The sequence below is a fragment of the Pan paniscus genome, chromosome 9 (assembly GCF_029289425.2).
Source record: "Pan paniscus chromosome 9, NHGRI_mPanPan1-v2.0_pri, whole genome shotgun sequence".
NCBI classification, from domain to species: domain Eukaryota; kingdom Metazoa; phylum Chordata; class Mammalia; order Primates; family Hominidae; genus Pan; species Pan paniscus.
In genome coordinates, this window is record NC_073258.2 from 73,571,466 (window position 1) to 73,599,438 (window position 27,973).

Here is a 27,973-nt window from a genome sequence, read left to right on the forward strand (position 1 = left end):
TGGCTAATTTTTGTATTTTTAGTAGAGATGGGGTTTCACCAGACTGGTCTTGAACTCCTGACCTCAGGTGATCCACCCAGCTCAGCCTCCCAAAGTGCTGGGATTATAGGTGTGAGCCACTGCATCCGGCCAGAGCAATCTTTTAAAACCATCCTTTGGACGGTGTTACTTTCCCGCCTGAACCCATCGGTGCCTTTCCATGACAGTGTCCTACACAGCACTGTATGTGCACATTGCATACTGTTACAACCATTACAGAGCATCACACATGTAATGTCAGGCCCAAGATCACACAGCATCACACGCCCACTTCCACACACTTGCTATCACTCCATGTCATGCCTTTGTTTACACACTCAGCCTCACTAGATCATATGCTTGGGACACACTCAATGTCACAATTCAGTGTCAGACACTCGAGCCACAGACTCAGGACCGTACCTGCTACTGCAGCGTCATTTGCTCACGTTTCTGTATTTGATTCTCATGGAGACACACCCTCCATGTGCTCACTGTCACTTTCAGTGTCACACACGTGGTAGCAGGCAATGTGCAATGTCACACACTCGGTGTCAGCATCACACAATCAATATCACACAGTGTTATACACTTGGTGGCACAGCCACTGTACACATCTGCTATCATGGAGTGCCTCACAGCCAGTGTCACATACTCAGTGACTCACCCACACTCCACACAGTACCCTATGATCATGGTCACATACTTGATATTACACGTCATAAGCTCCATGTCACATGTGCAGAACGCCCCCTGTCCCACAGTGTCTCAGTGTCCCTCTTGGCGTCACCCTGGGTCCCACAAGCTCGGCCCCTTGTCCCCACCCCAACTGGGCACAGTCGCCAGGGCTGTTGCCCCATGTCACGGCTGTTTCCTGTTGTTGTGCTCAGAGTCCTCAGCCTCTGCTTGTTCCTTCAAGGATTTCCTGTTGTCAGGGCCCCTGGCAGGCCTGGCCTGTCTGGGATACACACCCCTAAGCCCAGAGGCTGGCCAGCAGGAACCCTGGGCCCTCTGCCTCCCCACTCCAACATTCCGGCTGGATCCATGGGACTTTCCATCCTCCCCTGGTCCACCAACCTGGATCCCCCATGTGTCTGCACTGGTGCTGGCTCTACTGGGATGGACAGAGGAGATCAGCTCCGGGCCTCGCCCCAGCCCCAGGGTGCCCAGACCTGTGCTTCCCAGAACAGGGCTCCAGGGCAGCCTGCACAAGCTGTTACAGCAACTGAACAACTGTGGACAGGACCAGCCCAATGCTCCACGTGAAGCTGCTGAAAGCCTGAGGAGTGGGAGATGGAGGGCAGAGGACAAGGGTTCGAGGGTTTAAAGTTGAGGAAGACTTCCCAGACGAAGCGGCTAAGAGCCAGGAAACAGGGAGGAGGAGGAAAAGGCAGCCTGAGGAGGGGACACCAGGCTGGAGGCCGGAACCTGGAGGAGACAGGATGGACCAGGAAGAAGAAAGGAACATGAGAGAGGCGGAGGGCATTTGTGGGGTTTGGAGAAAACAGGCTTCTCTCCCATCCGCTCCCACCTCTCCCTCAGCCAGCACTCAAATTCAGGCTCTAGGCAGGGGCCTCTGGCACACCCTTCCCTCCTAGCCCCACAGACTCCCCCCAACAAGGGCGCTGCCAAGCTCCCTCTCCTCCTGCCCCAGCCAGTCTGCAGGAAGGACACACGGAGGCCAGTGCACACGCTCTTCACACAGCCTGAGATAAATATTTCCCGGGAAACGGAACTTGTTCTCTCAGTGTTTACAGCCAAAGGCCAGGCAGGACGGTGGGGGGTGGGGCCGGCTGGAGCAACCTCAGCCCGGGGCCGCAGCATCTGGCCTGGGCACTGCCTTGGACCTGCCTGCGCCTCTAAGCCAGCTCCTGCCTTTCCCTGAGTCTCAACTCCAGGCCCTTGACGAGGCTGGCCCTCCCTGGGCCTAGGCCTTGCCCGCGAGCCTGGCGTGGTCTCAGCGTGTGTCTTCTCTGGGTATAAGTCCCCGGTGCTTTATGCCTCCTCCTTTAGACTAGGCTTCTTTGATGGCAGGACCTGCGATGCCCATCTCTCTCTTTACTCAGTCAGCCAGGGGTGTGGACAGTGGATGGGCAGGCAGAGAGACAGGCTAGAGTGGCAGCTGAGACCGCCTCCCTGGTCCCAGGTCCCTGCACGCCCCGGGCCTGTGCAGCCCGACAGGGGCACAGACAGATGGCAGGGCCTCAGGACCCCCATGGATGCCAGATGCTAAGGCCAACTTGTTGGCAGCCACTCCTTTGGGGCCATGGGGCATTGTAGAGGCCACTGGCTCCTGATGTGCAGAATCCAGGAGGAAGTAGCACATCTGGCAGCTAGGAGCACTCACTTGAGAATGTTAGATAAGGGCCTGAAAAGTGCTGCCTACAGCGTGGCCCCTCCAGCCTCACCCCAGGACTCCTTGCTGGTAAGCTGTGCTCGTATACTCGGAGCCTTCTCCCCTCCCACTCCTGCCCACACTCTCACACAAGCTGCTCCTTCCCCAGCGAAGCCCTACTCCACCTGCAGTGGCAATGGCAATACCCCCTCCAACCTGGCTCCCGCCCCTGCCTAGTTGCTACCCCCGCAGCTGGGCCCACATATTCACTGGTGGCCTCAGCCTCACCCTGACTCTGGCACCAAGCCTTCCTCAGCCCAGCACTCATGGGCAGAGTGTTTTGGAGCTGGGTTCTGAGCATGAGCCAACCTCCTGCAGCCTCCTCTGGGGCTGAGTCCTTGCTCCAGCCTCCTCTATCTGCTTTTTCCCAGTCCTGTTCTGGTCCTGGTTGTCCTTAGCTGCTGCTGTCAGAAGCTGACCTCATGGACCTCTCTGACTGCCTAGCTGGTCCCTGGCTTCTTCGGTTGGTGCCCTTGACCCTCTCCATCCTTCAAAGTTCTAAGGTTGCCTCCTCCAAGTCTCCAAGACCGCCCAACCCAACTGTGCCCCTTCTTGGAACTACTCCAGCCCTACTCACGGCCACTCTTGTTCATTCAAGAAGTATTTATTGAGCACCTACCATATACCAGGCCTATACCAAGCACCACATGGGCCCAAGAGAGACAAAGGAGACTCAGTCTCAGCCTCTGCCTCCTGGGTGTTTACAACCCCATGGGGAAGGATACACTACCCACAGCACCCCGTGGGGTAACAGGTTTCCCAACTGTGGGCTCAGGAAAATGGGGACTGTGAGTGCCCAGGGAAGGGAGGAGACTGGCTCGGCCTGAGGTAGAGGGACCAGTCTGAGGAACGTCACAAAGGAGGTGACATTTCATCTGGGCCTTGAAAAGAGAGTAGGTGGAGAAAGAAAGGAAAGGTATTCCAGACAGGTGGTCAGTGTGAGCAAAGGCAGGGAGGCAGGGGGAGCTGCTGTGTGCTGGGAGTGAACACAACAATGTGGCTGTAGCGCTGCTGTCTCAGGGCATAAGGGGACACAAGGGGACATGAGGGGACCCAGCAGGCAAGGCCAGCAATGCCCTGCCAAGGGGTGTGGTCTTTGTCCCAAGGGCAGCAATAGAGGAGCCGGTGTTGGGCAGTGCATTTCAGTACTTATTGTGGATGCCAGTGCCCTCATCCACGTCCGCCTCTCCCCATGCCCCCATCCCAGCTAAGGCTCCCAAGCCGCCATCTGGGCCCTGAGAGCCATCACAAAGAGGGCATTGACTCAGCGTGCTCAATTCACCAACTTGAACTGCCCCAGACCTGACTTTCAGAGAAACAGTAATGATGCAGAGGCCTGGCCCTGAAGGAGGATGCCAGGCTGAGCTGGAAGAGCCCCTCCTCCAAGTCAGCTGCTGGCACAGGGGCTAGGGAACCATCCCAGGAGGGTGTGCTGAACACACGCCTGCTGGGTGGGGATGGGTGCTGGCAGCTCTGCTTTCTTGGCTGCTGCCCAGCCAGTGCCAGGAGAGTGTGCCATGCCCATAGAACTTCCATAAGCCTCAGCCCAGCCCTGCGGAGCATCCTGTCTCACAGGGGTATAGCCTAGTCCTGGCTCTAAGGATGTCATCCTTGAGGGAAACAGGGAGGAGGCTAACTCTCCCCAAGGATCTGCCATGTGCCAGGCCTGCGCCGGGCACCCCACACATACAGTCTTTGTAACTTCTCCCAACAGCTCTATTGTGGTAATGTTGAATAACAGTGATTACATCCAAGAATGATAGAGGTTCTTTTTTTTTTTTTTGAGATGGAGTCTTGCTCTGTCACCCAGGCTGGAGTGCAGTGGCGCGATCTCGGCTCACTGCAAGCTCTGCCTCCCGGGTTCACACCATTCTCCTGCCTCAGCCTCCCAAGTAGCTGGGACTACAGGCACCCACCACCACAACCGGCTAATTTTTTGTATTTTTAGTAGAGACAGGTTTCACCATGTTAGCCAGAATGGTCTCGATCTCCTGACCTTGTGATCCGCCTGCCTTGGCCTCCCAAAGTGCTGAGATTACAAGCGTGAGCCACCGCTCCCGGCAGTGATAGACGTTCTTATCCCTGCCTGGCAGGTGAGGAGACTGATGCTCAGGCTGGTTAAGTGACAGGCACAAGGCCACACACCTAGGAAGCAAGGGAGTTGGGACTTGAACCCGTGCTCATCTGACCCTGTGGCTTGTCCACTATATGAGGCCATCTTGGCTTCCCAGATCCACCCTGACAGGAGGGCCCCTCAGGCTCCCAGTCCCTTTTCCCTCCAGCTGCCCCTGTGGTCTGAGCAATGCCCTCGGGTCCCCACTCTCTCCAGTCTTGCCCTCTCCATGTTGGCAGCGTCCCCTCAGGCAGCCCATCTCTTCCCAGGAGTGCTGAGTATAGGCCTGGGCACTCGGGCGGGGTGCTGGCAGGACCCAGAAATCCAGCAGGCCCTGCCAAGAGTCCAGGCAGACACTAACTGTTTTGGGGATGAGTGTGGGGATGGGGTCAGGACAGAGCTGAGGGCTGAGGAGCTCATGGCTCCAGATCCTCGGTCAGAGGAAAGAGGCAGCAGGACCCAGCTCAAGGAAAGGCAGAGAAAATACAGGGATAGGAGCAGGGGGGGCCAACCCAGGGAAGCCTCATGGGAAGGACGAGGCCGGTGGAGCTGGACAAAGAGCAGAACTTGAACCTGCAGAGGGCAGGCAGATGGCCTAGGCAGCGGGGGCTGCCCCAGAGGCATAGCAGGGTGCCTGGAGCCATACTCCTTCCCTCGGGGCACAGCCCCCGTTGCCCAGGAGGGTCTCAGCTTTGCCAAAGCCCCCTCTTCTTGTGGCTCCCTGGGTGGATGACAAATCCAGTCTTTCCTGGCGGGTGGCCGAGGCTGCTGAGACACTGCAGGCTCCCAGGAACACCATCTGTCCCAGCTCTGGGGGGAGCCCCGCCCCATGGGGAATGCCATGGCAGTAAATAAATTAATAATGTGGCTTTCCAGGCCCTCCCCTCCCAGCTCCCTTTGCCAGCTCCCAGCAGCAGGGCCCAGCCCCACTTGGAGGCACATTCTCAGGTCTTGGCCCTGTGTCCCAGCAGGGAACCTGTGCTGAGCCCCTCCTGTGCACCAGGCCCTGTGTGGGCACCTTCTTTCCCATCTTACTCAGGGGCCAGGAAAGAGTGAGCCTCGAGCCTGAGACACATCTAGGCTCCAATCTTAGCTCTGTCCCAACTCACTTGCTGAATGATCCCTCTGGGCCTCAGCTTCCCCAAATGTGAAATAGGAATAATAGCAGCCCCTACCTCATGGGGGTGCTGTAATAATTAAACAAGGTGGGTGTCAAAGGCTCCTGGCACACAGGAGGGCTGATACAAGCATCATCTTCCTCTCCCTCTCAGCTGGGCCTGGGCAGACTCTGTTCTGGTTGTGGGTCCAGTTCTCTCTCTCTCTCTCTCACACACACACACACCCTCCTCTGTGCCAATCTTCAACATCAGCAGCCCACCTTGTTTGCTCGTCAAGGCCCCTTTGAGCACTGAAGAGTCCTATGAGGCACCCCTCACAGGGAAGGAAGGCATGGTCGGGGGGTGGGGATGGCACCCCTCGCAGGGCAGGAAATGCGCTGGCTGAGCCCTGCACCAGTACTCATCCAAGGGTGGTAGAAGGTTCAGGAATGAAGAAAGCACAGTCCCCAGGCTCAAAGAGCTCACAGTGCAGAGAAGACAAGGCAGACACACATACAGAGTCACGTGATGGAGAAAACAGGGTGCTCGTGGCACAGCACGGTGGGCGACAGACAGCAGAGCGCCCTGGCATCTGACTGCCAGGGCAGGAGAGCTCAGAGGAGGGAGCAGGAGCGAGCTTGGTCCCATGGTCAAGGGGTAGAGAGGACTTCCCAGAGGAGAGGAGGCTAGAGCTGATCCCCGAAGGATTTAGGAAGGTGAGGGGGGAAGAGGCCAGCAGGAGCAGTTTGGGGGAGGCAGGAATGGATGAAGGGGGACGATTGCCAGGCTGGGGTTGTGGAGGGGGCATGGGGGTGGGGAGCATGGAGGATTCTGGGGCAAGAGAGTGACAAGTTCAGGTCTGTGCATTAGAAAGATCCTCCTGGTGGCCACGTGGATGATGGGGGAAACTGAAAGCAAGCAGCCAGTGAGTGGCCCAGGGGAGAGTTGAGGGAGCCTGGACCCAAGCAGGCGGCAGAATGGAGAGGAGAGGAACTCGGGAAATACTCAGGGCAGAGAATCAACAGGAATTGTTGGGTGAGGGTGGGGAGGACAAGGGAGGAGTCTGTAGTGACTCCCCAGGTGAGTTGGGAGGAGGAATCCTCATGGGAGGACTTCCAGGCTGGGGATATATAGGGTGAGGGGAGATGGTCTTGATATAGCGGTGGTCCTAGTCTGGAGGGCTGGGGCTGGGATGTGACTCCAGCCTCCCCGTCCTCCCAAGGGGGAGGGCACCACTCAGACTGATCTTCAGTCTGCGCCCCACCCCCTCAAGCCCACCCACTTCTCCCTCCACTGAGCTCTCACCTCCAGTCGGTCGTCTCTACTCCCTGGGGGTCCTGGCTCCTTTGCAAGGGGGTCCAGGCTGGCTGCAGAGACAAGAAGGTCAGGGGCTGAGGCCGGCCAGGCCTTCTCCCCTTCTCCCCAGACTGTCCTCCCATTAGCCCCCAGCAAGCCCACGGATGGCCCCCTCCTCCAGGGAGCCTTGCCTGCTTGCACCCTGCTCTCTCCCCAGACTCCCTCCTTGTTCTCTGCTTCCCATGGGCACCTCTGGCTCTGCCATATTCTCTGTTCCTTGACTCTGAGAACAGAGCCATATTCCTTCTTTCCACCTAGGGCTCCTAAGGAGTGGAAATGACCACCTCTTTACTCTTTCTGAGGCCTCCTCCACTTCTGCTTCTCTCCAGGGAGCTCTACTAGCCCTCTCTAAGCCTCAGTTTCTCTATCTGTAAAATGGGATCCGTAATGTCCACCTCACACAGTCACTGGGCCTCCACAGTGAGTTGGACCTTTACTGACAGACAACCAAGGGGCTTCCAACCCGGGTGCTGTGAGTCTCAAATGAATGTGAGACCATGTGGGAGCCCCTACCCCAGCCTGGCGCCCAGTCATCTGGACTGGGATCAGACCCCCGACCTGTATCCTACCAGCACCACTTCCACAGTTCCCGGAATGCTAGCGGTGGAGACACTGCCACAGCAGCCTGGAGACACAACAGAGACCTGCTCACTCATTCTCCAGAAGCCCACCACCCTGCGGCATTCCAAACCCCCAGCCTCTCTGAGGGGCACTGCCCAGGGCCTGGCTGCCAGGCTCCTGCCCCTCCCCACCCCTACCCAACAAGCCTACTCAGGCATCGGACAGGCGGTGGGATATTCTGAGCCTGGCTTCGTTCCCGTCAGCTGCTGGCCGCCATGCCAGCCTGGCGCGGGTGCAGGGGCTGATTTGATTTGGCAGCTTCAGAATCGTGTGGTGGGGACTGGGAGGGGGAGGGGGATGAGACACCCATCCCTGCTAGTCCCTGCTAGGAAATAAACAGCCTGAGGCACTCCTTCTGTGAGCTGGGGGCAGGGCACAGTCTGGCATGGAGGAGGTTCTGGGTTCCCTGCTGGTGTCCCCCTCTTCTCGCCTGGGCACTGGATACCTGCCCACGACTACTGGAATCTCTGGCTCTCCTTGGGTTGACCGTAGGGGTGACAGGAGCTGCACCTGGTGTGTGGAGGCTTGTGGTGTGGCCGAAGCAGGGCGTCTGGTTGTCCCACGTGTCCCTGTGCCCTGCAGGGTCTTCCCTCTTAGCTGCGCCTGCAGCTGGGCCTGAGTGTCACCTGGAGAGACTGGGTCTGTGTGTGGTGTGATGGTCTAGGTGTGGCCATCTCCGGCAGTGACTGTGGTGTGTGTCTGGGCCTCTATGAGGGGCTGACTGCAGCCCAGGGTGTGGCAGGGTCACCCATGTGCCTGACTCTCCTGTAGGGCCTGGTATGCACTGGCCCTGGCCTGTTCCTTCCCTCTGTGCAATGACCCCACTCACCCAGCCATGTCCGGCAGAGGAAATGACGAGGGTTGAGATAAGTGCCTGACCCAGGGCTGTCCCTTTTATCCACAAAGCCTGAGTCTTCTTTTCCACCCACAGCCAGATGGGCTACCTGCTGAGCAGCCAGGGACAGCCCCCTCCCCTCCCCTGAGAGGAGGGAGGGCCAGTTTCACTGGAGAATCCAGCTCCCCCCTCAGGCCTCCCACCACTCCCAGGACAGGTTCCTGCCCCCCAGCAGAGGCACTGCCCGGAGGTGGAGGCAGGGTGCTGGCTCCTGTCCCTCCCCAACCCCACCTAACTTCTGGTTCCCCCTCCAGCCAATTTCAAGTGTGGGGAAAGTGCCTAGGATGAGGGGATTCTTAGCTAAGTATTCCCAGCTCCCTGTAATCCCACCTAGCCTGTGTTTATCACCCTCCTATCTCCTGTACATAGGCCCCCCAGGCCAGCTCACCCCTCCTGGACACTGGAATCTGCACCAACCCGCCAATAACCTACCAGTGCCCTGGAGGCCTGGACTCCATAGCCGCCAGTTAGAGAACTGCTGCTGGAGAACCAGGGCTTCTGATTCCCAGACCTCTGCATTGTGGGGTCAGACCAGGACCCTAGTCCTAAGAGGCCAACAGGCCAGGGCTGTGTCCAAGCCACCAGCCAGGGAGGTCAGGGGAGGGTGGAGTCTGCTTTAGGGAAGACTCAGCCTCTCATCTGTCACCGCCTCCCCATTGTCCCACGTCCTGTGGGGACCTCAGGGCTCTCCCCACCCAGCAACAGGAAGCTGAGCCCCTCCTGAAGACACTGAAGGAGTGGCCCCAGGACTGAAGGGGGGACTCAGCCTTGCCCTTCGAGTCACAGGAGGAACCTAGGCTCACAGAGTTCAGTTGTCACAAAGGGGCTAGTTGGATGAAGACGGTCTTCAGGGGTCCTAAGGGGCTTCCTGGAGGAGGTGTGTGAGGCCTGACAGGAAGAGGAGGACACTGGGTTCCAGGGTGGCCTCCTGATGGTCTGACCAGTTTTCAGCTGGGATTTATGGACCCCGTGACACGCTTGCACATGTTTATGTGTCTGTGTCTGGGTGCATGGGTGTGCATCCCAGTCCTGGAGGCCTGAGCTCTAGTCTGTGTCCCAAGGACAGTGTCTGCCAGAGGCAGGAGTCAGCAGACAGCAGGGATAGTGAAGGAGAGAGGAGCTGGGCAAAGAAGAGGAAGGGAGGGCAGCTCAGGGCTGTGAAGAAGGGCTGAGGAGAGAAGCCCCCTACCGCATTTCTGTAGGTGCCTGTGTGCTTAGCGCTGATCATCACAGTCAGTTCTCAAACCCTGGACGCCTGATGCCAAGGGCAGTGTGCACCCATGACCCAGCGCTGAAGGGAGCACAGCACTGGGCTCTGCCTCAGCCTACTGTGCAGCTTTGGACAGGACCTTCCCCTCTCTGACCTGGCCTCCTTATCCGAAGAATAAAAGGGTTGGACTTGGTGATCTCCCAGGGCCCTTCCAAATCTAACTTTCACTGGAGAGAGGCTTAAACCCAGAGAGAGCCAGAGACAAGACCTCACAGGGATGGGGAGGGCCTGAGGGCAAGCGGAGATGAGAAGAGAGAAGGGGCAGCAGAAGGAAGTGGTGGCAGATTCACGACAGGAGGGCCCGGGGAGGCACACTTCTGGCCTGCAGCTGGGGAGGGGCTCCCTGCCGGGGACAATGGAGCCTTGTGGAGGACTGGGGGCAGCTGTCACCACCACACCTGCTTCTGGCCTGTGGGAAGAGGAAGACGGAGGGATGATGGACAGAGGCTCTGCTCCCTAACCTGAGCCCCACCTCCACTCCTGCCCCTCAGGTGTCCCAGGGGAAGTGGGGGAGGCTGTGGGCAAAAAGGAACACCCAGGACTGGGAATCAGGAAGCCTGATTTCAGGCCCCGTTGTGCTGTGTGACCAGGGCCAGCTTTGGTCTGTGAACCTACCAGGCAGCAGAAGCCCTTGGAACTGTGCAGCTGTACTGGGCTTCTAAGGATCCATCAGGGATGGGCACTCTGGAAGGAAACCCTCCCCTGCAGCCTGGACCCCTCCCCAACTCTGGCCTGGGCGCCAAGGCATAAGAAGGACTCAGGAGGCAGTGAAACACTGGACAATTGGGCTGGCCTTCTGCCAGGCTGGACTGTGGCCTTGCACACAGGGGAGGACCTGTCAGCACTTCCAGTCCCTGACCTGGGACTCCTTTCCTTGACCCCTTCTCACTGTCACCCTTGGGGCAAGAACAGAGTCTTCCCTCCTCAGCCTATACTGAGAGGGTGCTGATGGGACCCCACTGGCTGTCCTGGCCTCTGCCCTTGTCTGAGCCTTTGGACGCAGGGCCCTCGAAGGCAGGGGTTCATGCATTTCCATGTCTGTGTCCAGGAAGTATTCATGTCCTGTTTTCCCCCTCAGGCTGTCAGGGAAGGGGCGGGGGTGAGCAGACCTCTCCTTCCTCCACTGCTGCCATTTCTGCCCAGAGACTTTGAGGGCTGGGAGGAAAGGGTAGTTACCCCTCTCTCTGCCCAGTCTGAAATGGTTAAGGAATAGAGGCCAGTGCTGAAGGAAATGAGCCCCTTACCCTGCAAGCTTTGGGAGTGGCAGTTCTCTCGAATGTACACACACCAGTTCTGTTGTGACAGGAGAAACAACCTGTGTGACCCAGGTTGAAAAGGTCTCTATTCTCTAAGGCCAGCCCAGCCTCTTCTGTCCTCCCTCACTGGGAGTGGAGGGAGCGCCCACCATTCTGAGCTATCTGTCTCCATTGCTTCTTGTTATGTTTTTAATAACTGAACATTGACATTAACAAGGCAGGTGGTTGCAGCTCTTCCCAGTAGCCCCATTTAGAATCATTGAATCATCAAACCATCAAATCCTAGAATCCTAGATTCACAGAATGTCCGTATCTCTAGCTCCTAGAGCCTCAGCATCTTAAAGTCTCAGAATGTCGGAATCACACAACCACGCATCCACACAGCCCTGGCTGGGAGCTGAGAGTCAAGCAATGCTAGAATTGTCCCAGTTAGAACCCCACAGACTAACAATTCCAGATTCTCAAAATCCTATACTCCTAGAGCTAGAGCTCATATATCGCTTGGAGATATTGACCCCCAACTTCCTCCTTTTACAAGTGAGAAAATGCAGCCCAGAAAAATGGTCTTGTGCAAGAATACCTGAGAGTGGGGGCCAAGGAATGCCCAGCTCAGAGACTGCAAGATCGGACCTCAGCATTCTGATGTTTCGGGAAATGGCATAGCTTTCCCATTCTGAAATACTAGTATTGATGTTGGGGCGATACTGCTCTTCAGCTCTGCCTGTCTCCCTTTGCTCTCACTCCCGGCCCTCTCCATTCTTCTGGCCACCCTACCTTCCCACTCCCCCTCCACACCACGAGATCTCAGCCCCTCTTACCCTGAGCTCCCGAAACTCCCATGCCCTTCCTGTCTCCCAGTGGCAGCCCCCAGTAGAGGCAACCGTGGATGGGAGGCATGCAAGGCCAACTCCCTTAGGGTGGGGGACAGGGAAGGCAGAATGCCTGCCCCCTGAAGCCACCAGCCAGAGTACAGGCTCTGCAGAGGAGGGGCCCTGCCGGCTCCTCTCAAGGGAGCTGGACAGGAAGGTCCTGGAGCTGCAGGGGGCAGCCACATCAGAGGCAGCAGCTTCAAGGGTGCCAGATCCAAAGTTCTGGGAAGCAGCTGAGGCTTACAATTTACATTAGAACAATCACGCATGTTTAGCATTTTCATAAATTTACATTTTTACTCATTTTGGAATGTACTCAGACATTTTTGGATTTGAATTTTATTAAGTATTACATTTCACAGATTGTTTTGATTATTGAATTCTGAACACCCTTTGCCCAGGGCAGATCTCAAGTTCCCATGTTACAGGTGAGGCTGTAGCAGCCCTGGGCCGGCTTCAGGTCTCCCTTTAACCTCAAAGCTCATGATCTCCTCTGAGGCTTTTCCAAGACCTTTTGGTCCTTAAAGGGCCCTGACACAGGCCCAGGCATCTGCCACTAACCCCTGTCTTCCCTCCTATACCTCTCAGAGACTGCACAAAACCCATCCAGACACCTGGGTGGGGCAGCATTCTCCTCCCTTGCCCTTCACGTCTACAGCTGTCCAGCTCCCTCCACCAGCCCTGGCCACTCCGTCCCCTCCCCTCCATTCTTCAGCCATTTCCCTGTCCAGGCCTCATCACCCCCCCTTACCTGGACCACACCAGCCTCCCCTTCAGTCTCCACACCATGGTCCAGGGAGCTATCGAACATGCAGATCTGATCTGTCATATCCGTTCTCTCAACTCTTCCCCAGGGTCAATTTCCCTCCAGAATAAGTCCGCAGTCCTTAACATGGCTTTCAAGTCCTGCACCATCTGGCTGGGCCAGCTTTACCAGTCCCCATCCCCCCGGACCCAGCCGGCTGGCACCCAGGGGCCTGCTCCATGGAGTGGTGCTGCCACAGGCTCTCCTCACGCTGTCTGCCACCAGCGAACCTTCACAGTAACCATTCTCTCCCCTCTGTCCAGAACTTTCTCCTGGCTTGACCTTAGCTCTCAGTTCAGATTTGTTTCCTCCTGGAAGCTCCCCAACATGCCCCTCCCTCCCACTCTGGGCTGAAATAGGGGTCCTTGCTTTATATCACCATGGCCCCTGAGTTTATCTCCCTCGTTGCCCTCCCCACACACTACCAACATCACTCCCTGTTTCTCCGCCTCCCCTCCCCCAGCCCTAGTACCTAGGTCTGTGCCACCTGCCAAGGGGCTGATGCAACATTGCTCAGGCTTGGAGGAAGGTGTGGGGATTTTAAGGCCTGCATCCTGCTCATCTCTTCCCACCCTCTGTGCTGGGCACATAGCAGGTGTTCACTAATGTCCATCTAGGAAGTCCTGGAAGTACACATGTGTGACTCAGACAGGAAGGGCACTGTGCTCAAAGGAGGTAAGAATCCCTGGGCTGAGTGGAACTGGAGACTTCCTGGAGGTAGCATCTGGGAGGACCCTTCATATGTCAGTCCTAAGGCAGCAATTAGGGACAGTCTGCGGGAAGTGCCCAGGCCAGCCCTAGGGCTGTCAGAGCAAACCATCAGTGGAGGACTAGAGTCTGCAATGAGGGGGACTCAGTGCCTCGGGCTCAGGGTAGTGGCCACTGGAGGAGCTGGCTGTGCATTCAGAGAAGCCTTCCTGGAGGAAGAGCTACTTCTGGCTGGCATGGGACAAGGAAGAAGGTAGAGATGAGTCAGGTTGGAGAAAGTGGTGAGGGACAGGGATATGGAAAAGAAAGCTCTGTAGCTTCTCGTCATTTACCCTTAGGATGTCAAGATCAGGGAGGTCGGGGGATGGGCAGAAGGAGTAAAGAAGACTGAGGCAGAATGAAGATAACATCAGCACCGATGCCATGGTCAGGACGGGTATGGATAGCTGGGGCTGGCAGGGAGCAGGTCCCCAGCTGTGGCTGGGAAACATTTCCTGTCTCCTTGCCAGGGGGGTCATTAATAATCGTTTACCCGCCGCAGGCAGCACAGAGGCCAGCCAGAGAGCAGCATGGTGCTAGGACCAGAGCCCAACCTGGCAGCAAGAAGTGCTGTCTTCTGACACCAGCCGCGCCACCCTGCTGTGAGACCTGCACCAGTCACCTGACCCTTCTTGGTCTCTGGAACTACTGGTAAAAGAAGGGCCTGATGAGATGCTGCCTGATGAGATGAGAGTCCTCTCATCCGATGGACCCCAGTTTCCCTAGACAGAGCTGGACTGCCAACCCTACATGGCAGTTCCGGTCACTTGATGATAGGTGTGAGCATCTGGACTCTGCCAGACCCAGCTCAGGACACACACAGTGGGTAGAGGAGAGACCTGGGCCCAGCCTCTGCAGAGCTCACATTCTGGTAGGAGCCAGACCCCAGCATCAGAGGGTGCACATGCGGAGCCCCACAGAACCAGGCGCCCCAGACTGGGGGAAACACAGAAGGGTGGGCAACTGACAGCATGGCTGGACACAGAAGGTAGGAGCTCCATGAGGCCAGTTTGGCCACCACCATGACCCCGGCACTTAAAACTGTGCCTGCCTGGTACACAGCAGTGTTCCATAAAGACTTTTGGACAATTGCATGAGTTAACCTGCTAAATGAGACATTTGTCAATGGACCCTGGAATTGGAAATAACTGCCTAAAAGATGATGAAGATGACAATGTCAACGACAATGAAGATAATTCCAGCCAGAGACAATGGGATAAAAAAGGTACCGTGAAAGCTTGAGAAGGCTGGAGGCCCAGGGATGGCTACCCAAAGCCAGACAGTGTTGCCTGGGGAATGGCCAGCGAGATCACTTTTGCCAGTCAGGCCAGAACCTTCCTCAGCCCCAGGCTGCATTTCTCTGCCCACCCCAACACCCCCTTCAAGGTCCAGTTCAAGCCTATTCATTTCAGAGAACCTTCTGGTATGTGACACTGCGGCATCGACCCCAGCCCCTTCCCTGACTGACTCAGACTTCTCTAAGCCTTCCAATCTCAAGGAATCTTGGATGTTTCTTCTCTCAAGCACCTGCTAGGAGGCAGCCCAGTAGGGTTTTCCCACAGCTCTCTCTGGAAGGTATGACCTCGATCCCCCTACAGACTGTGTCAGTCTAGAGGGTCCCCAAAGGTGTGACCAGCTCTCTCCTTTCAGATAAGTGTCTCTGTGAGGATGGGGACTCTTTCTCCTCCATCTGACCTGGAGTGAACACAAATAGAACTAAATCGAGGTCTTCCTGGTTGTCTCCAGGGGCTGCAGCCACACAGAGAAGGGGCGAGGGCAGGTGAACTTGGAGAAGTGAGTGCTTGGCTGCTCGGCTGCTCAGCCCCGCTGACATGAGCCAGGAAGGGCGCTGGGCCACTATGGACTAAGACTGCATGGCTGGCAAACTCCAAGCCCAGCCTAAGCTGTTCTTACACCAACAGGCGCCACCAAAGACACCACCCAGGTCTCACTGCCTGCGCCGTACGCCTCCCCTCTGCGGAGCACGAAGTGGTGTAGTAAACACAGTGACCTTGCTGCCACGTGCATCCTCTCCATACCCTCCTCCAAACCAAGGCCCCAAACACCAGTCAAACTAAGAGAACAAAGGTTCCCAGACCGCGACATTGCCTGCCGCCCGCCTGTCCAGCGCCTGCTCCACCGGAAACCCGAAACAAAGGGCTTGGTCAAGGCAAGGAGGATGAAGGGCAAAGGGTAGGGGCAGCTGGGGTTGGGGGGGCATGGAGAACATTCCAGGGCATCTCTAGGGACCTGATCAGGAGGGGAGCAAGAACAGGATGGCAGCCAAGCCCTTTTGCACACATGCGTCACTCCACAGACATTTATGGGGACACCCACTATATTCCACACGCCCCAAATGTTACAGACCTCATTCCTCACACACACCTCATGCACACACTGCCACCGCAGCACATTCTACAGTCCTCAACACCCCCAACACACACACCGCCAGCTCACTGGCCATCCTCCACTCACTCCTCACCACAGGCACACACAGCTCATGGGGAGAAAAGATCACATAATTCACACGTCACACCAAAAAGTCACCCAGCTCACACACCCTCACTTCACACCACACTCACACCGTCTCCCACCACGCACCTCACACACCTCTCACCTCCCCAGCCACAGGTGTATGCATCCAATTAAATTCAACACGCACGCCACCTAGACACAGAGACACATGCAGACACAACCTGCATAGATAATGTGCACACCTAATGTCACACGTTTGTGGGCACACACAGCCCCTCAGCATAGACAGCGCTGCTGGCCCACTGCCTCCTCCCACCCCACTCCATTCCCATATGCACGTGTACATGCACGCACACACACACACTCACACACTTGTCAACTGGCTCCTCGCCTCAGACCCCTCAGCCCTGCCTGCAACCCTTTCCTGTCCAGAATCGCGGGAGCAGCCACCACACAGACACATGACATTCAAACACCAGCACTCAGGTCCTAATAGATATATTCCCCAAGCAATCCCAGGATGTGCCATAGTGACTCTAAGCCAGCCACCTAGGCTGCAAACACATTGGCACACACAGCACCCCCCGCCCCAACTCCTCTCTGACAGGACACCCAGTGGAAACCATCAGGCCCCTGCAGTGGCCCTTCCTGGCCACACACAACAGCCAGTAACACACACAACTACATATAGAATCCTGTATGCAAGCTGTCCCTACAACAACTCCACTGTACAATGACAGACATACAGCCACATACACACAAGTTCTCTACACACACAACAGCCACACACCCAGCTACCACTCCACAGCCACAACACTGCCTCCCCAGCCACACATAGCACACAATGCCATAGACCCATAATTCCCATAATCTCCCCACAAATAATCCCACTCTTGATGACACATTCATACACGGCACAACACACATGATTACACACAAGACACACCCAACACATGCAACCCAGCCCGTGCTACACACAGACAGGAACACTCACACAAACACATACACTATAGACCCACCCAGCCTGGACACATCCCACCGCGGGTTGACACCAGATTGCAGTTTACTCTTCCCTATCTCAAGCCCTAGCCGCCCCCGTCAAGACCAGGGCAGCTGGGATGAGGGGCTTTATAAGTTACAAAAGCCAGTGCCCACCACATCATCCCCCCACCACCTCAGATCCCTGGGCATCGCCTGAGAGCAGCACACTCCACATTCAGGCACTTCCACCTGAGCCCACACCATGCCATGCCTGAGAACATGGGGGGCGGGGGTGTCCCAGGGACACTAGCCCTGCTCTCTGAGCCTGCCCCCTCCTCACAGCAAAGCAGAGGTAGATACAAGAGGAAGGGGTGGCTGCAGAAAGAGACCCCAAAACGAAGATGGAGACCTAGAGAAACAGGAGAGAGACCAAGATAGACCAAGAGAGGTGGGCACATGGGGCAACAGACCAAATTAGAGAGCCCAGAAATACTTGAAGAGAAACCAGAGGAGAAGCCCAGAGAATAAAGTGGGACCACTGTACCTGGAGAGGAACAAGAGGACGGGCCCCCCACGAGGAAAGACTCGGAGATCTCCAACACAGGAGGGAGGGAAGGGATCGGGGAGTGGGTCCCACAGAGAAGGCCAGTGAAGCCCTGATGGAAGGAGAGATTTGGACTCTGGGGGAGGTTCCAGGCTGAGGACTGAAGTCCAGATGTTTGGGTGGGAATCTGAGCGGGTGTCCAGTTGAGGCTGTGGAATGGAGGTTTGGGGCTTTGGGTGAGGCCGGCTCTGAGGTGGAGTCCTGGATGACAGCTGGGGGTTCAGGTGCTCCAGGTGTGCCGGGAGCCCCACATATATGGTGAAGGTTCCGAGGCGTGGGCAGGGGTCCCCACTAATCTAAGGAAAGGGAATTCGAGGCTTGGGCACAGCTCTCAGTGTGCACTGCGGTCCCACCGTGGACTGGAAGCTCAGTGCTTGGGGTGGAGCCCCGGATCCGAAAGGAGTTCAGAGTCTGGGGTGACGTGTGGACTGAGAGCTGGGGCTTCAAGGGCTCTTGGTCTGCGCTGCCGTCCCAGCACAGGAGTAGAATTCAGAACTAGAGGAGGGGTCTCCTCCCTGAGAAGGGTTCGGGGGCGGGCAGACCTGGCCCGGCGCTCGCCGGACACCCCGTTCTCCTGGTGCCCAGCGCGGGGGCCCCCCTACCTGCAGGCTGTCGGCGCATGGCTGCGGCGGCGGCGGCGGCTCGTCCGGCTTGAGGAAGACCTGCTGGCCCCGCCTGAGGAATTGGACAACAGCGATGAGGATGTGGTGCAGCACCAGGACCATGCTCGCAGCCACCCGCCCGCCCGCCGGCCCGGCCGCTGCGCTCGGTCAGCGCGTCCGCGACAGCTTCGCCTGGTCCGCCCGAGTGTCCGCCCCGGCCCCGCCCCGGCCCGCCCCCCGCCCGCCCCCGGCCCGCCCCGGCCCCGCCTATGTCCCCGCCACCGCGGACCGCACCTCTCGGCCCGTCGGATCCTCCGACCCCACCGGACACCCGGCCGCTGTCACCCCGCTTCTGTCTCGCCCTGGGTTCCCTCGGCCCTTCCAGCTGGCCTGCTGTCAGCCTGCGCTCGCTGCCCCTCGCCCCGTCGCCACTTCTCTCGCATCTCGCAGGGGCCGCTCTCAGAGCCTCCACCCTGTCTGATCGCACCCTGTTTCCCCGCCACCACTCTGGGGTCCGGGGCCCGGCCAGAGCCCCAGGCAGAGACCGGCGCAGTGGGGTGGGGTGGGGAGGGAAGGGGAAGGGGGGCAGGGGCCGCGGACACCGCAGGAGCCTCGGGCTTGCTCCTCTCCCTCAGCCTAGGAGGCAGGGGGAAGTCGGGAGAATGTTGGAGGTCGCTGTGAGACGGACAGGCCCTGGAGCAGTCGCCCATCTGCGAGGGAGACACGTGCGCACAGACACCGAGCGCACACACGGCGGCCGCTACTGACTGGGGCCCCCAGGCCTGGGTAGGCAGGTCTCTGTCGCCGTCCCCGGAGCCGGAGAGGGTGCAGGCCCCAGGGCCACACGGTCCGCAGTTCCGCGGTGGGACCGGCGCTCCGGGAGCGCGTTTCTCCGCAGAGCGGCTTCTGGGTTCAGGAGCCTGCGGCAGCCGCGACGCTCCTGCGCCCCCTGCCGTCCCATCGCGGCGGCGCAATCCGGCCTCAGTTGCCGGCTGCCCGGAGGGGCCGCGTCCGGGGATTCAGCGGGTCACCGGGGTCAGCTCCCTGCCCGGACCGACCCGGTTCTTAGGCCTCTGCTTGGCATGAAAGCGGCTGGGGCGGCAGGACGTGTCTGGACTGGAGGGTGCGCTTGGGTCTCGCTAGGCCTTTGCCAGCGACTTGCCTCATGACCTTGCTCGGATCCCCTCCCCCTACTTCCTGGGCCTCAGTTTTCTCATCTCCTTCACAGGACGGCCAGGAGGACCAAACCCGGGAATGGCGGGAAGGTAGAGTCCCCCGACAGCCCTCACTGTGGTCTGACCTGAATCCCCCCCTCAACTGCACTGCCGGCCCCTCTCTCTGCAGCTCCCCTCCTCACCAACTCTTGGAGGGTGACTCAGTGAGCCCCCAGCCTCCCAGCCTCCCAGCCTCCCCACCTCAGCTGGGTGATTCATCAGGGCCCTTTCTCCCTGGGGAGTGATTTTCTCAATGTTGAGTCATTGTGCCCATTCCTGGACACAGTCCAGGTAGCTGGCACATAGCCTTGGCAGAGCCCGGCCACCCCACCAACTCAGGGGGCGGCCCTCCATGCCAGCATTTCTCCCACCTTTCTTTCTGAGGCATGCTCTGGCATGCTCTCCCCCACTCACCCTCAGTGGCTCCCTACCACCAGCACAATAAAGCCCGAGCCCTCAGCCTGGCGGGCCAGACCCTCTACAGCTGAACCCTTGCTTGGTCATCCAGCTCTGACTCCCCTCCCCACCATTCCTTACATTTCTACTTCTTGCTCTTCTCACATCAATGACTGACTGACTCTCACCTCCAGGCCTTTGCCCATGCCACCCCACCCCCAATACCCTCCCAGATCCTTCCCTCCTGCCTGTCATTTAGGGGCCATTTGAAGGCCCACCTCCTCTGGGAGGGCTTCCCTGGTTACTACCTTATCCCTCTGGGTAGCCCTTTTTTGTGTCTTTCCTGGGAGTCACATCTGGGGACTTAGGAGAGGTGCAGAGTAAGTGATCTGGGCCAAGTCAATGTATTTTACTGAATCTTCCAAACAGGGGCAATTCATCCTACTTATTAACACTGTAGAAAAAATTACCTGGGCTAAGATGTGTAAAGGTTCTGGCCCCCACAGGGCCTCCCTTCCTATTTTTGGCCTCAGTTTTCTCTTCCGTAAAAGGGGATGACCCATGTAAGGGCTGTTGGAAGGACTAGGTCTGAGTCTGAGCTCAGTGCACAAGTCTCTTGGTAAATTCTGAGCATGTGTCACTGGCTCAGTCCTGGGCTCTGGACAAGGCTGGGTGAGACACAGGTGCCCGGGAGGTATCTGTTACAGCCACTGGCCAGAGTTACTTGTTCTTCAGGGGAGGCCACCTCAGACCATGGTCAACAGCCGACCCTGGCCTGGCACCGCCACCATCTCTTGGGCTCCCAACTCCAGGCACCACCTCCATGGCACTCACCTCTTGAGAAGTTATTTTATTTATTTTATTTTATTTTATTTTATTTTTTTGAGACGGAGTCTCTCTCTGTCACCAGGCTGGAGCGCAGTGGCGCGATCTCAGCTCACTGCAACCTCCGCCTCCCGGGTTCAAGCAATTCTCCTGCCTCAGCCTCCCGAGTAGATGGGACTACAGGCATGCACCACCATGCCCAGCTAATTTTTATATTTTTAGTACAGATGGGATTTCGCCATGTTGGCCAGGATGGTCTCGATCTCTTGACCTCATGATCCACCCACCTCAGCCTCCCAAAGTGTTGGGATTACAGGTGTGAGCCACTGCACCCAGCCAAGAAGTTATTTCTTCAGTCTTACTTGAATCTCTCAAACTACAGCTCAATGACTGGGGTCCCTGGTGTGTGCTCTATGTGTCCCTCAGCTCAAAGAGTCTTTCTGTGTCAACCTTTCAGATCCAAGCATTCCTCAGAGGGTTTGAGTCCTAACTGTGCCATAGACTTGCTGTGGGATTCTGAGCAGGCCACAGCACCTCTCTAGGCCTCTATTTCCCCATCTGTGAAATGTTATTACACTAGACTCAATAAACAAGCGCACTGCTTTCTTCCAGTGCTTGGTAGAGTGCAGAGCCTTTTCAGAAAAACCCTCTCACACAATCCTTGAAATTCCCCAACCAGCACCCTTCCTGAGGGGGCAACCAAGGCTCCTTGAGTTGGCACATTTAAAGGCCTTGCCGAGCTCTTATAGCTAGGACTGACCCCACTCCAAGGACTCCTCCACTCACACGCAGATCCCTACCTCACTCCAACTCCACAATCTGTGATCCTGTTCTGGGTTCTCACCCTGACTCATGTTAGAATTGCCTGGGAGCATTTTAAATACTGATATCTGGAACCCCCATCCCAGATGTTTGTGAATGTCCCCCAGTGATTCTAATTTGCTGCCAGGTCAGAGAACCCTGGAGTAGATGCATCTCCTCCCTGGCTGACCTCTGTCCCATGGAGGTGAGGGCCAGGGCTGGCCCCTACTGGCCGAGTGTATACATCTGGGGCTGGGAGGCTTTCGCATTTATTGAGCACATACTGTGTGCCTCACATTTCATCTTCTCAACAATGATATAGGGTGGGATCTATTATTAGTCACACTTCACAGATAAGGAAAACTCAGGCACAAAGTAAATTGCCCACAGTCACATAGCTAGTAAGTAGTCAAAATTCAAACCCAGGCCATCTCACTCCAGTCTGTGCCTTAAATACATTCCTTGCTTCTTGAGCAAAGCCAGGTAAGGAAATCAGATTTCCCAGCTCCTCTTTTGTCCCCAAGAATGCAGTGGCTGAGGGTCCTACTATCCCGGTGTCTGCACCCTCTGCCCATCTCGGACACCAGGAAGCCCAGTCCCAGCCCCAGCTTTCCTCCCAGCTCCAGCTTAGGAATGCATAGCCCAGCCCCTCTAGCCAACTCTTTTTGTCTCCCCACCTTAGAGGCCACTTGGCCTGGAAAAGGTGACTCAGCTGTCAGCCTGGGTCCTGGGCCCACTCAACCTCAGGCCCTGTCTAGGAACCAGCCCTGCCTTGTTCCTAATAAAAATGACACCTCTCATTGGTAGGGCCTTGTGCTGGCAAAGCATTTCCTCACCCAGGCCAGATCCAACAGCCTCAGGAGGCACGGCATTAGCCCCATTTTACAAATAAGGAAAGTGAGGCTCAGAGAAATGTAGATGCTTACCTGAGATGGCACAGCTGGTTACTATAGGAATGTGAACCCGGGCCTATAGACTCCAAACCCAGTGCTCTTTGCACCAAGGATAAGCAGCTACTATGTAGCCCAGGACCCCCCAAAGCCAGGGCAGGTTCACTCTGACCATGTTCACCCTCTGCTCATAATCTTCACCGGGCTCCCCATGGCCTCCAAGGCAACATCCAAACTCAGTATAACATGCAAGGCTCATCCCCACGTGACTTTTTCCTGCTGCTTCTCCTACCACTTCCTGTCCAGCCATGCCTGACTCAGCTGTACCCTGAACCTCTGGCTTTTCTTCCACCTCTTTGCCTTTGCCCAACCTGTTGCCCTCCCATTTTGAATACCCTTCCAAAGGCATATCTGCCTGCCAATATCATACTTTCATTCATTCATTCATGCCATAAATATTTACTGAGAATGTACTCCATGCCAAGTTTTGAGGGTAAAGAAATTTGAAAGTTAGATCTTTCAAGATGCAGGAAGAAAACTGCCATCCAACGAGAAGTAGCCCCCACCATCTCCCCAGTCTATAATGCCCTATTCCTTCTTCACCTATCCCCAGCCCTCCCTCAAGAGCAGGGCCTGTCTGATTCTTCCCTGAGTCCCCATGGTCCAGCCAAGCTGGGAGCCCTGTGGTGCCCAGTGAGCTCTGGTGAAGAAGCACCATCTCTCCATCTCACACACTTGGTCCTGGCAGATCTCCATAGACTGTAAGTCTTTTCCTATCCCCCATGACCACATGTCTTGCTTCCAAGGGCCTGTCTGCTGCCTGACATGCATCTGTCCTGTTGCCATGGACCATGGTTACACCCCCACCTGGAAGCCCAGGTTCAAACCCTAGCCCTTCCCTGACATGCTGGGTGACCTCAGGCAAGGCTTTGGCCCTCCCTGGTCTCAGACTTCTCAGCAGCCGTGAAGCTTGGCCTGCTTCTCTTTGAGTGCTCAGGAAGCTGAGGTGGAGGAGGCAGTATCCAGGCAGGCCTCCCTGGGCAGAAGGTACCTCTCCTGAGCAGATGGCCCTACCCAGGCACCAGGCCCAAAGATATGGGCAAGGGCTGGATCCTGGTATTGGAGGACCCTCAGGAGAGGCTGTGTGTGACTTGCTCTCTCTGTGACCTGGGCTAGAGCCCATGGACTAAAAGAGGGCCCCACTTCCAAGGGCTCTGTGAAGGGACAATCCAAGATGCTTCCTGGAAGAAACTGACATCTCTGCAGGTTCTGCCTCCATCCAGACCCTTTCCTCAACACTCCAGCCCTGGAGTGGGCACAGGTGTTCACCTGGGCAGGGGTGAGCCACCCTTAGGCTGCTCTGTACGTGTGTGCATGTGTGTAAGGCTGCACACAAGCTTGTAAGCATGTGTGTGAGGGTGGAAGAGAGTGTGAGCACAGGTTTGTATCCTTGCAAGGGTGTGTGATACTGCAGTGGTATAGCTGAACTTATATGTGTATACACAGATATGTCTGTGTATCTATAGGGGTTGGCACGGGTGTGTCTATGCAGATAGGCATGTGTCTGTGTGCAGAAGTGAGTGTATATTCACACATGCAGATATATGTGTGCAGTGGTAGGAATAGCATGTGCGTGCTTTCACGTGTGAATGTGTGTGCAAGTATGTGACACGTGTTTATGCTCTAGCCCAGGTCAGAGAGAGAGCAAGTCATACACAGCCTCTCCTGAGGGTCCTCCAATACCAGGATCTAGCCCTTGCCCATATCTTTGGGCCTGGTGCCTGGGTAGGCCTGTCTGCTCAGGAGAGGTACCTTCTGCCCAGGGATGCCTGCCTGGATACTGCCTCCTCCACCTCAGCACCTGCCAGAGGTGCTGCCCATGGCCACCAGTCCAGGTCCAGCTCTGTGTCCGCTGGCTATGGCTCCAGATGTGGGGGTAGCCCTCACAGAGAGAGGATGTGGCCACGGGCAGGTGCTGGGGACAATGTGAATTTCAGCTCCTAGTGGGCAAGGCCTGTTCCCAGAGCCCTGGCAGCAGCTCTGGGTCAGGAAGGGTACAGGCTGAGTGAACTCAGGCCCAGGGGATGGGGGCTGTAGGGTGGGTCAGCCACAGGCCTCATCCATTTTCATGTGATTTGCATGCATGTTTGTCTTGTCTGCAGCAGATGGCTGGCCCCATGACCCTCTGGGGGAAGGGAACCCATAGGATTCTAGTCCAGGACTAGTCTAAGACCTGCCAGCTCACAGGGGATAAAGTCCAGGGGGCTCGAGCCCCAGCATACCTTAGGCCTTAGTCTCTGCTCCCCATCATCTACAGACCCCAAGATCCTTCCTTTTCACAGGCTGCCCTGGGCCACAGAATCATACACACATACACCCCTATGCACAATTGGAGTCTTTCCATAGATACACGTCCATGTTCCTATCACGCCTACACCCCAGTCCTCTACACAGACACACATCCTCAAGCACATGCTCACACAGCTCCTACACAGAGGCACAGGTGGCCACGCCTGCTTCTGTGCCTCCTCTTCGATGCCCACACTGGCTGGAGTCATCTTTTCCACACCTAAGTCTGATTCTGCCTCACCCCCACCCATATGGCTTCCTATTGCCAGCAGGACAATTGGAGCCCTGGTCCTGGCCTTCAAGGCCTTCCAGGTCCTTAAGTCTGGACAAAGCCTCCTCTCATGCTGCGCCCACACTCTGCCTTCTGGCCACTCTCCCCACCACTCACCAATACTTCTCATCACGGTCTGGAAGAGCTCAACCTTCCCACCATGCTGTCAGCTCTGTTTTGCTCACTGCTGTTTTATCCCAGCAAATAAGAACAAGTCTTGACCCAGAAGAATTGCTCAAAAAGACATCTACAGACTACAGGAATCAGTGGTGGAACTGCCTCCCAGCCAGGTGTGCCCCCTTTTGTAGGACTTACCCAGCTATATTTGTGTCCCTGTGTGCCTCCCCCATCAGACTGGGGCTCCTCTAGGCAGAGACTTAATCTGATTCAGCTGCACATGTCCGTGTTCAGCATAGGCCAGGCACAGAGCACAGGAGTTGGGGCTGGATCAGATGCAGTGCCTAGGGTGCAGCAACCCCCTTTGTGAGGCCCAGGGACGTCTGGAAGGTGGGGCTGGTGGGGCCCCCAGAGCCAATCACACAAAACATGATTGTCTCAGGGAAGTGGCCTCCAGACTGCTTCCTCTGCCCCATCTGAACCCCTTTCTGGAGTCACTCTAGCCATTCAGCCCCTACCCTGCTTGCACACTCCCAGGGACAGGGAACTCACTTTCTTACCAGCCGGCTCCTTCCCACGTGGGATGGCTGTGCCTGACACAGACTCCTTCCACAGCGCCATCCTGTCAACCCCTGATCATCCTGAGCCACAGATTCCCATGGAAACCAGAAAGGAAGATGAGCAAAAGGAGAGGCAGATGCCAGCTTTCTTAGCAGCTCTAACAACCTTTCCAGCTTTGGGCAGAGTTGGGAAAAGGAGCTCTTGCTTCTCAGCCTACCCCAGGGACAGAAGACTCCCCCAGCCCCAAACGCCATCCTCAGGAACCTGGAGCAGTGCAGAGACAGCCCTGAGACTTTTTTTTTTTTTTTTTTTTTTTTTTTTAGATGGAGTCTTGCTCTGTCGCCCAGGGCTGGAGTGCAGTGGTACAATCTCGACTCACTGCAACCTCAGCCTCTCAGGTTCAAGCAATTCTCCTGCCTCAGCCTCCCGAGTAGCTGAGATTACAGGCGCCTGCCATTACGCCCGGCTAATATTTGTATTTTTTGGTAGAGGCAGGGTTTCACCATGTTGGCCAGGCTGGTCTTGAAGTCCTGACCTCAAGTGATCCGCCCGCCTTGGCCTCCCAAAGTGCTGGGATTACAGGCGTGAGCCACCGCGTGTAGCCAACCCCAAGAAACTCTTCAGCAACCTCCACTGAGCCACATCCCCTTGCTGAGCCCCCATCCTTCTCTCTGAGTCTCCACCCTCTCAAAAGGTCTCCCACCCACAGAGCCCTTGGCTCCATCCTAAGCCCCAGCCCATCACTAAATCCCCAGCCCCTTCACTGATCCCACACCCTTCAAAGACTCCCTCTATATCTCTCATCGCCCCGTGCCCCACCTCACCGCAGATAAAGGTCCCAATCCTTCCCCAATCTCCTCCCCTTAGTGGCACCTCCTGCCGTCCAGGCTGCAGAACCTGGAGGGGCTGCTCTGACTCCAGCCCTAGGAGTCCCATGGAGATGCCTCCTCCTGATCCTGGTAGCAGGCTGGGTAGGGGATGAAGGAGACAGGCTGGTCCTCTGCCAAAGGCAGCCACCCAGAGCCCTGCCCTGTACCACCAGACAGCTGCAGCCCTGAGGCTGCCCGGCTTTCCTCCACCTGCTATTCCTGGGCTGGCCCCACTCCAGGGGTGCCTCAGGCTAGAGTCAGTCCCTGACCCCAGTCCCCACTACACACACACACACACACACACATACACAAAGGCTACTAAGAGCTGAGCCCATCAGAGATACCAAGGCAAGAAGGTCTAAGCAACAGGGACCAAGGCCCCATACTCTGAACACTCCCTGCTAACTCAGAAACCATCACACAGGGAGGCCCCAGTCTATGGCTTCAAGGCTCCAAGAACTCCCAGAGCTTCATGTTCTTAGAAAATCAAAGCTTCTGTTATAACACCCCATCATTCAAAAAGTCTGTTTTTCTTACATTCTGTGAATGCGAGAACCTGGGGTCTTGAGAATGTAGAAGCCCAAGATTCTAACATTCTAATGTCCTGACTGCCTGAGATGCCTGATTGCAGGACTCTAAGACTCCAGCACCTGGTTTCTATGCCCCTGAGAGCCTAATGGTCAGTGAGCTTGAGTCTCTGTGATGCCAGGTAAAGGGGAGGGCACAGCAGCAAGCACCTGTGTCTGCCTGCATTTGGGGATACCAAGGACTGGGATTGGGAGAGCCCAAGGAAATGAATACCCACTCCCAAGGGGTGTCAAGGGAGTGATGGGTGTCCTGGAAGGGGCACGCAGGGAGAGGCCAGGGTCTGGGGGGGTGACTCGGTCTAACCACCATCTCCAACTCTCCAGCTGTGTAACCTTAGACAAGTGCCTCCTGGAGCCCCCGTTTTCTCACTTCTAAACTGGGGATCAACTGGCCTTCCTTGAAAGGTGGCTGTGAATACATGAGAAGAGGCTCAAAAGTATTTAACAGAGAGCTTGGCACTCCCAACAGCTCAGAAAAGGATGCTGCTTGTTGTCCTTATGCCCCAGCAGGCCTCAGCATCCTCTGGCAGTGCCAGTGCCCATGGCTTGGGATAAGGGATCTTTAACCCTTTCCTGGCTGCCCAAGTGACATGAGACTCTGTCCTCAGGCCCCCACCCAAGTCTATCTCATCTCCTTTCCTCCCTCCCCACCTTCCCTGGTGGCCTGAAGTCCTTAGTGCAGAAGACAGGCCTGAAAAGAGGGAAGAGCTGGGCCCTAGGACCAGGAAGCCCTCCTACTTCTGAGCCTGTTTCCTCATCTCTACGATGACAGAGTGGGGCCTTCCATGGACACTTGCTGGCCCCAGGATTCAGGCTGTGTGGCCATGGTGGCCTTGGTGGGCAGGCCTGGCAGGGAAAAGGAACCAGTGGGAGCCCCTCTCCTGGGACCAAGTGACAGGGCAGAAGTAGGGAGCAGCATGAGAATAAGCAAGGGGACCCCAGTGTAGCTCCCTACCCAGCAGCCCCAAATGCTAGAGGAGAAATTAGTC

General features: G+C 56.7%; 1 protein-coding gene across 4 annotated transcripts in view; it reads right to left on the reverse strand.

Annotated features, from left to right (window-relative positions):
- Nucleotides 1–27,973, reverse strand: part of PDE2A (phosphodiesterase 2A) — a 100,136-nt gene that overhangs the window by 49,739 nt on the left and 22,424 nt on the right. Inside the window, exons 1-3 of one of the 4 annotated variants that reach the window (XM_034933313.3) lie at nucleotides 18,399–18,538; nucleotides 18,105–18,177; nucleotides 6,929–6,990 (exon numbers count right to left, since the gene is read on the reverse strand). In XM_034933313.3, coding sequence (XP_034789204.1) covers nucleotides 6,929–6,990; nucleotides 18,105–18,123 — 81 coding nt within the window. In that variant the 5' untranslated portion in view covers nucleotides 18,124–18,177; nucleotides 18,399–18,538. Of the gene's footprint in view, nucleotides 1–6,928; nucleotides 6,991–18,104; nucleotides 18,295–18,398; nucleotides 18,539–27,973 lie in introns of those variants that run through there. The other 3 variants (XM_008968637.5, XM_057299338.2, XM_003815670.5) reach the window with 3 other exon arrangements.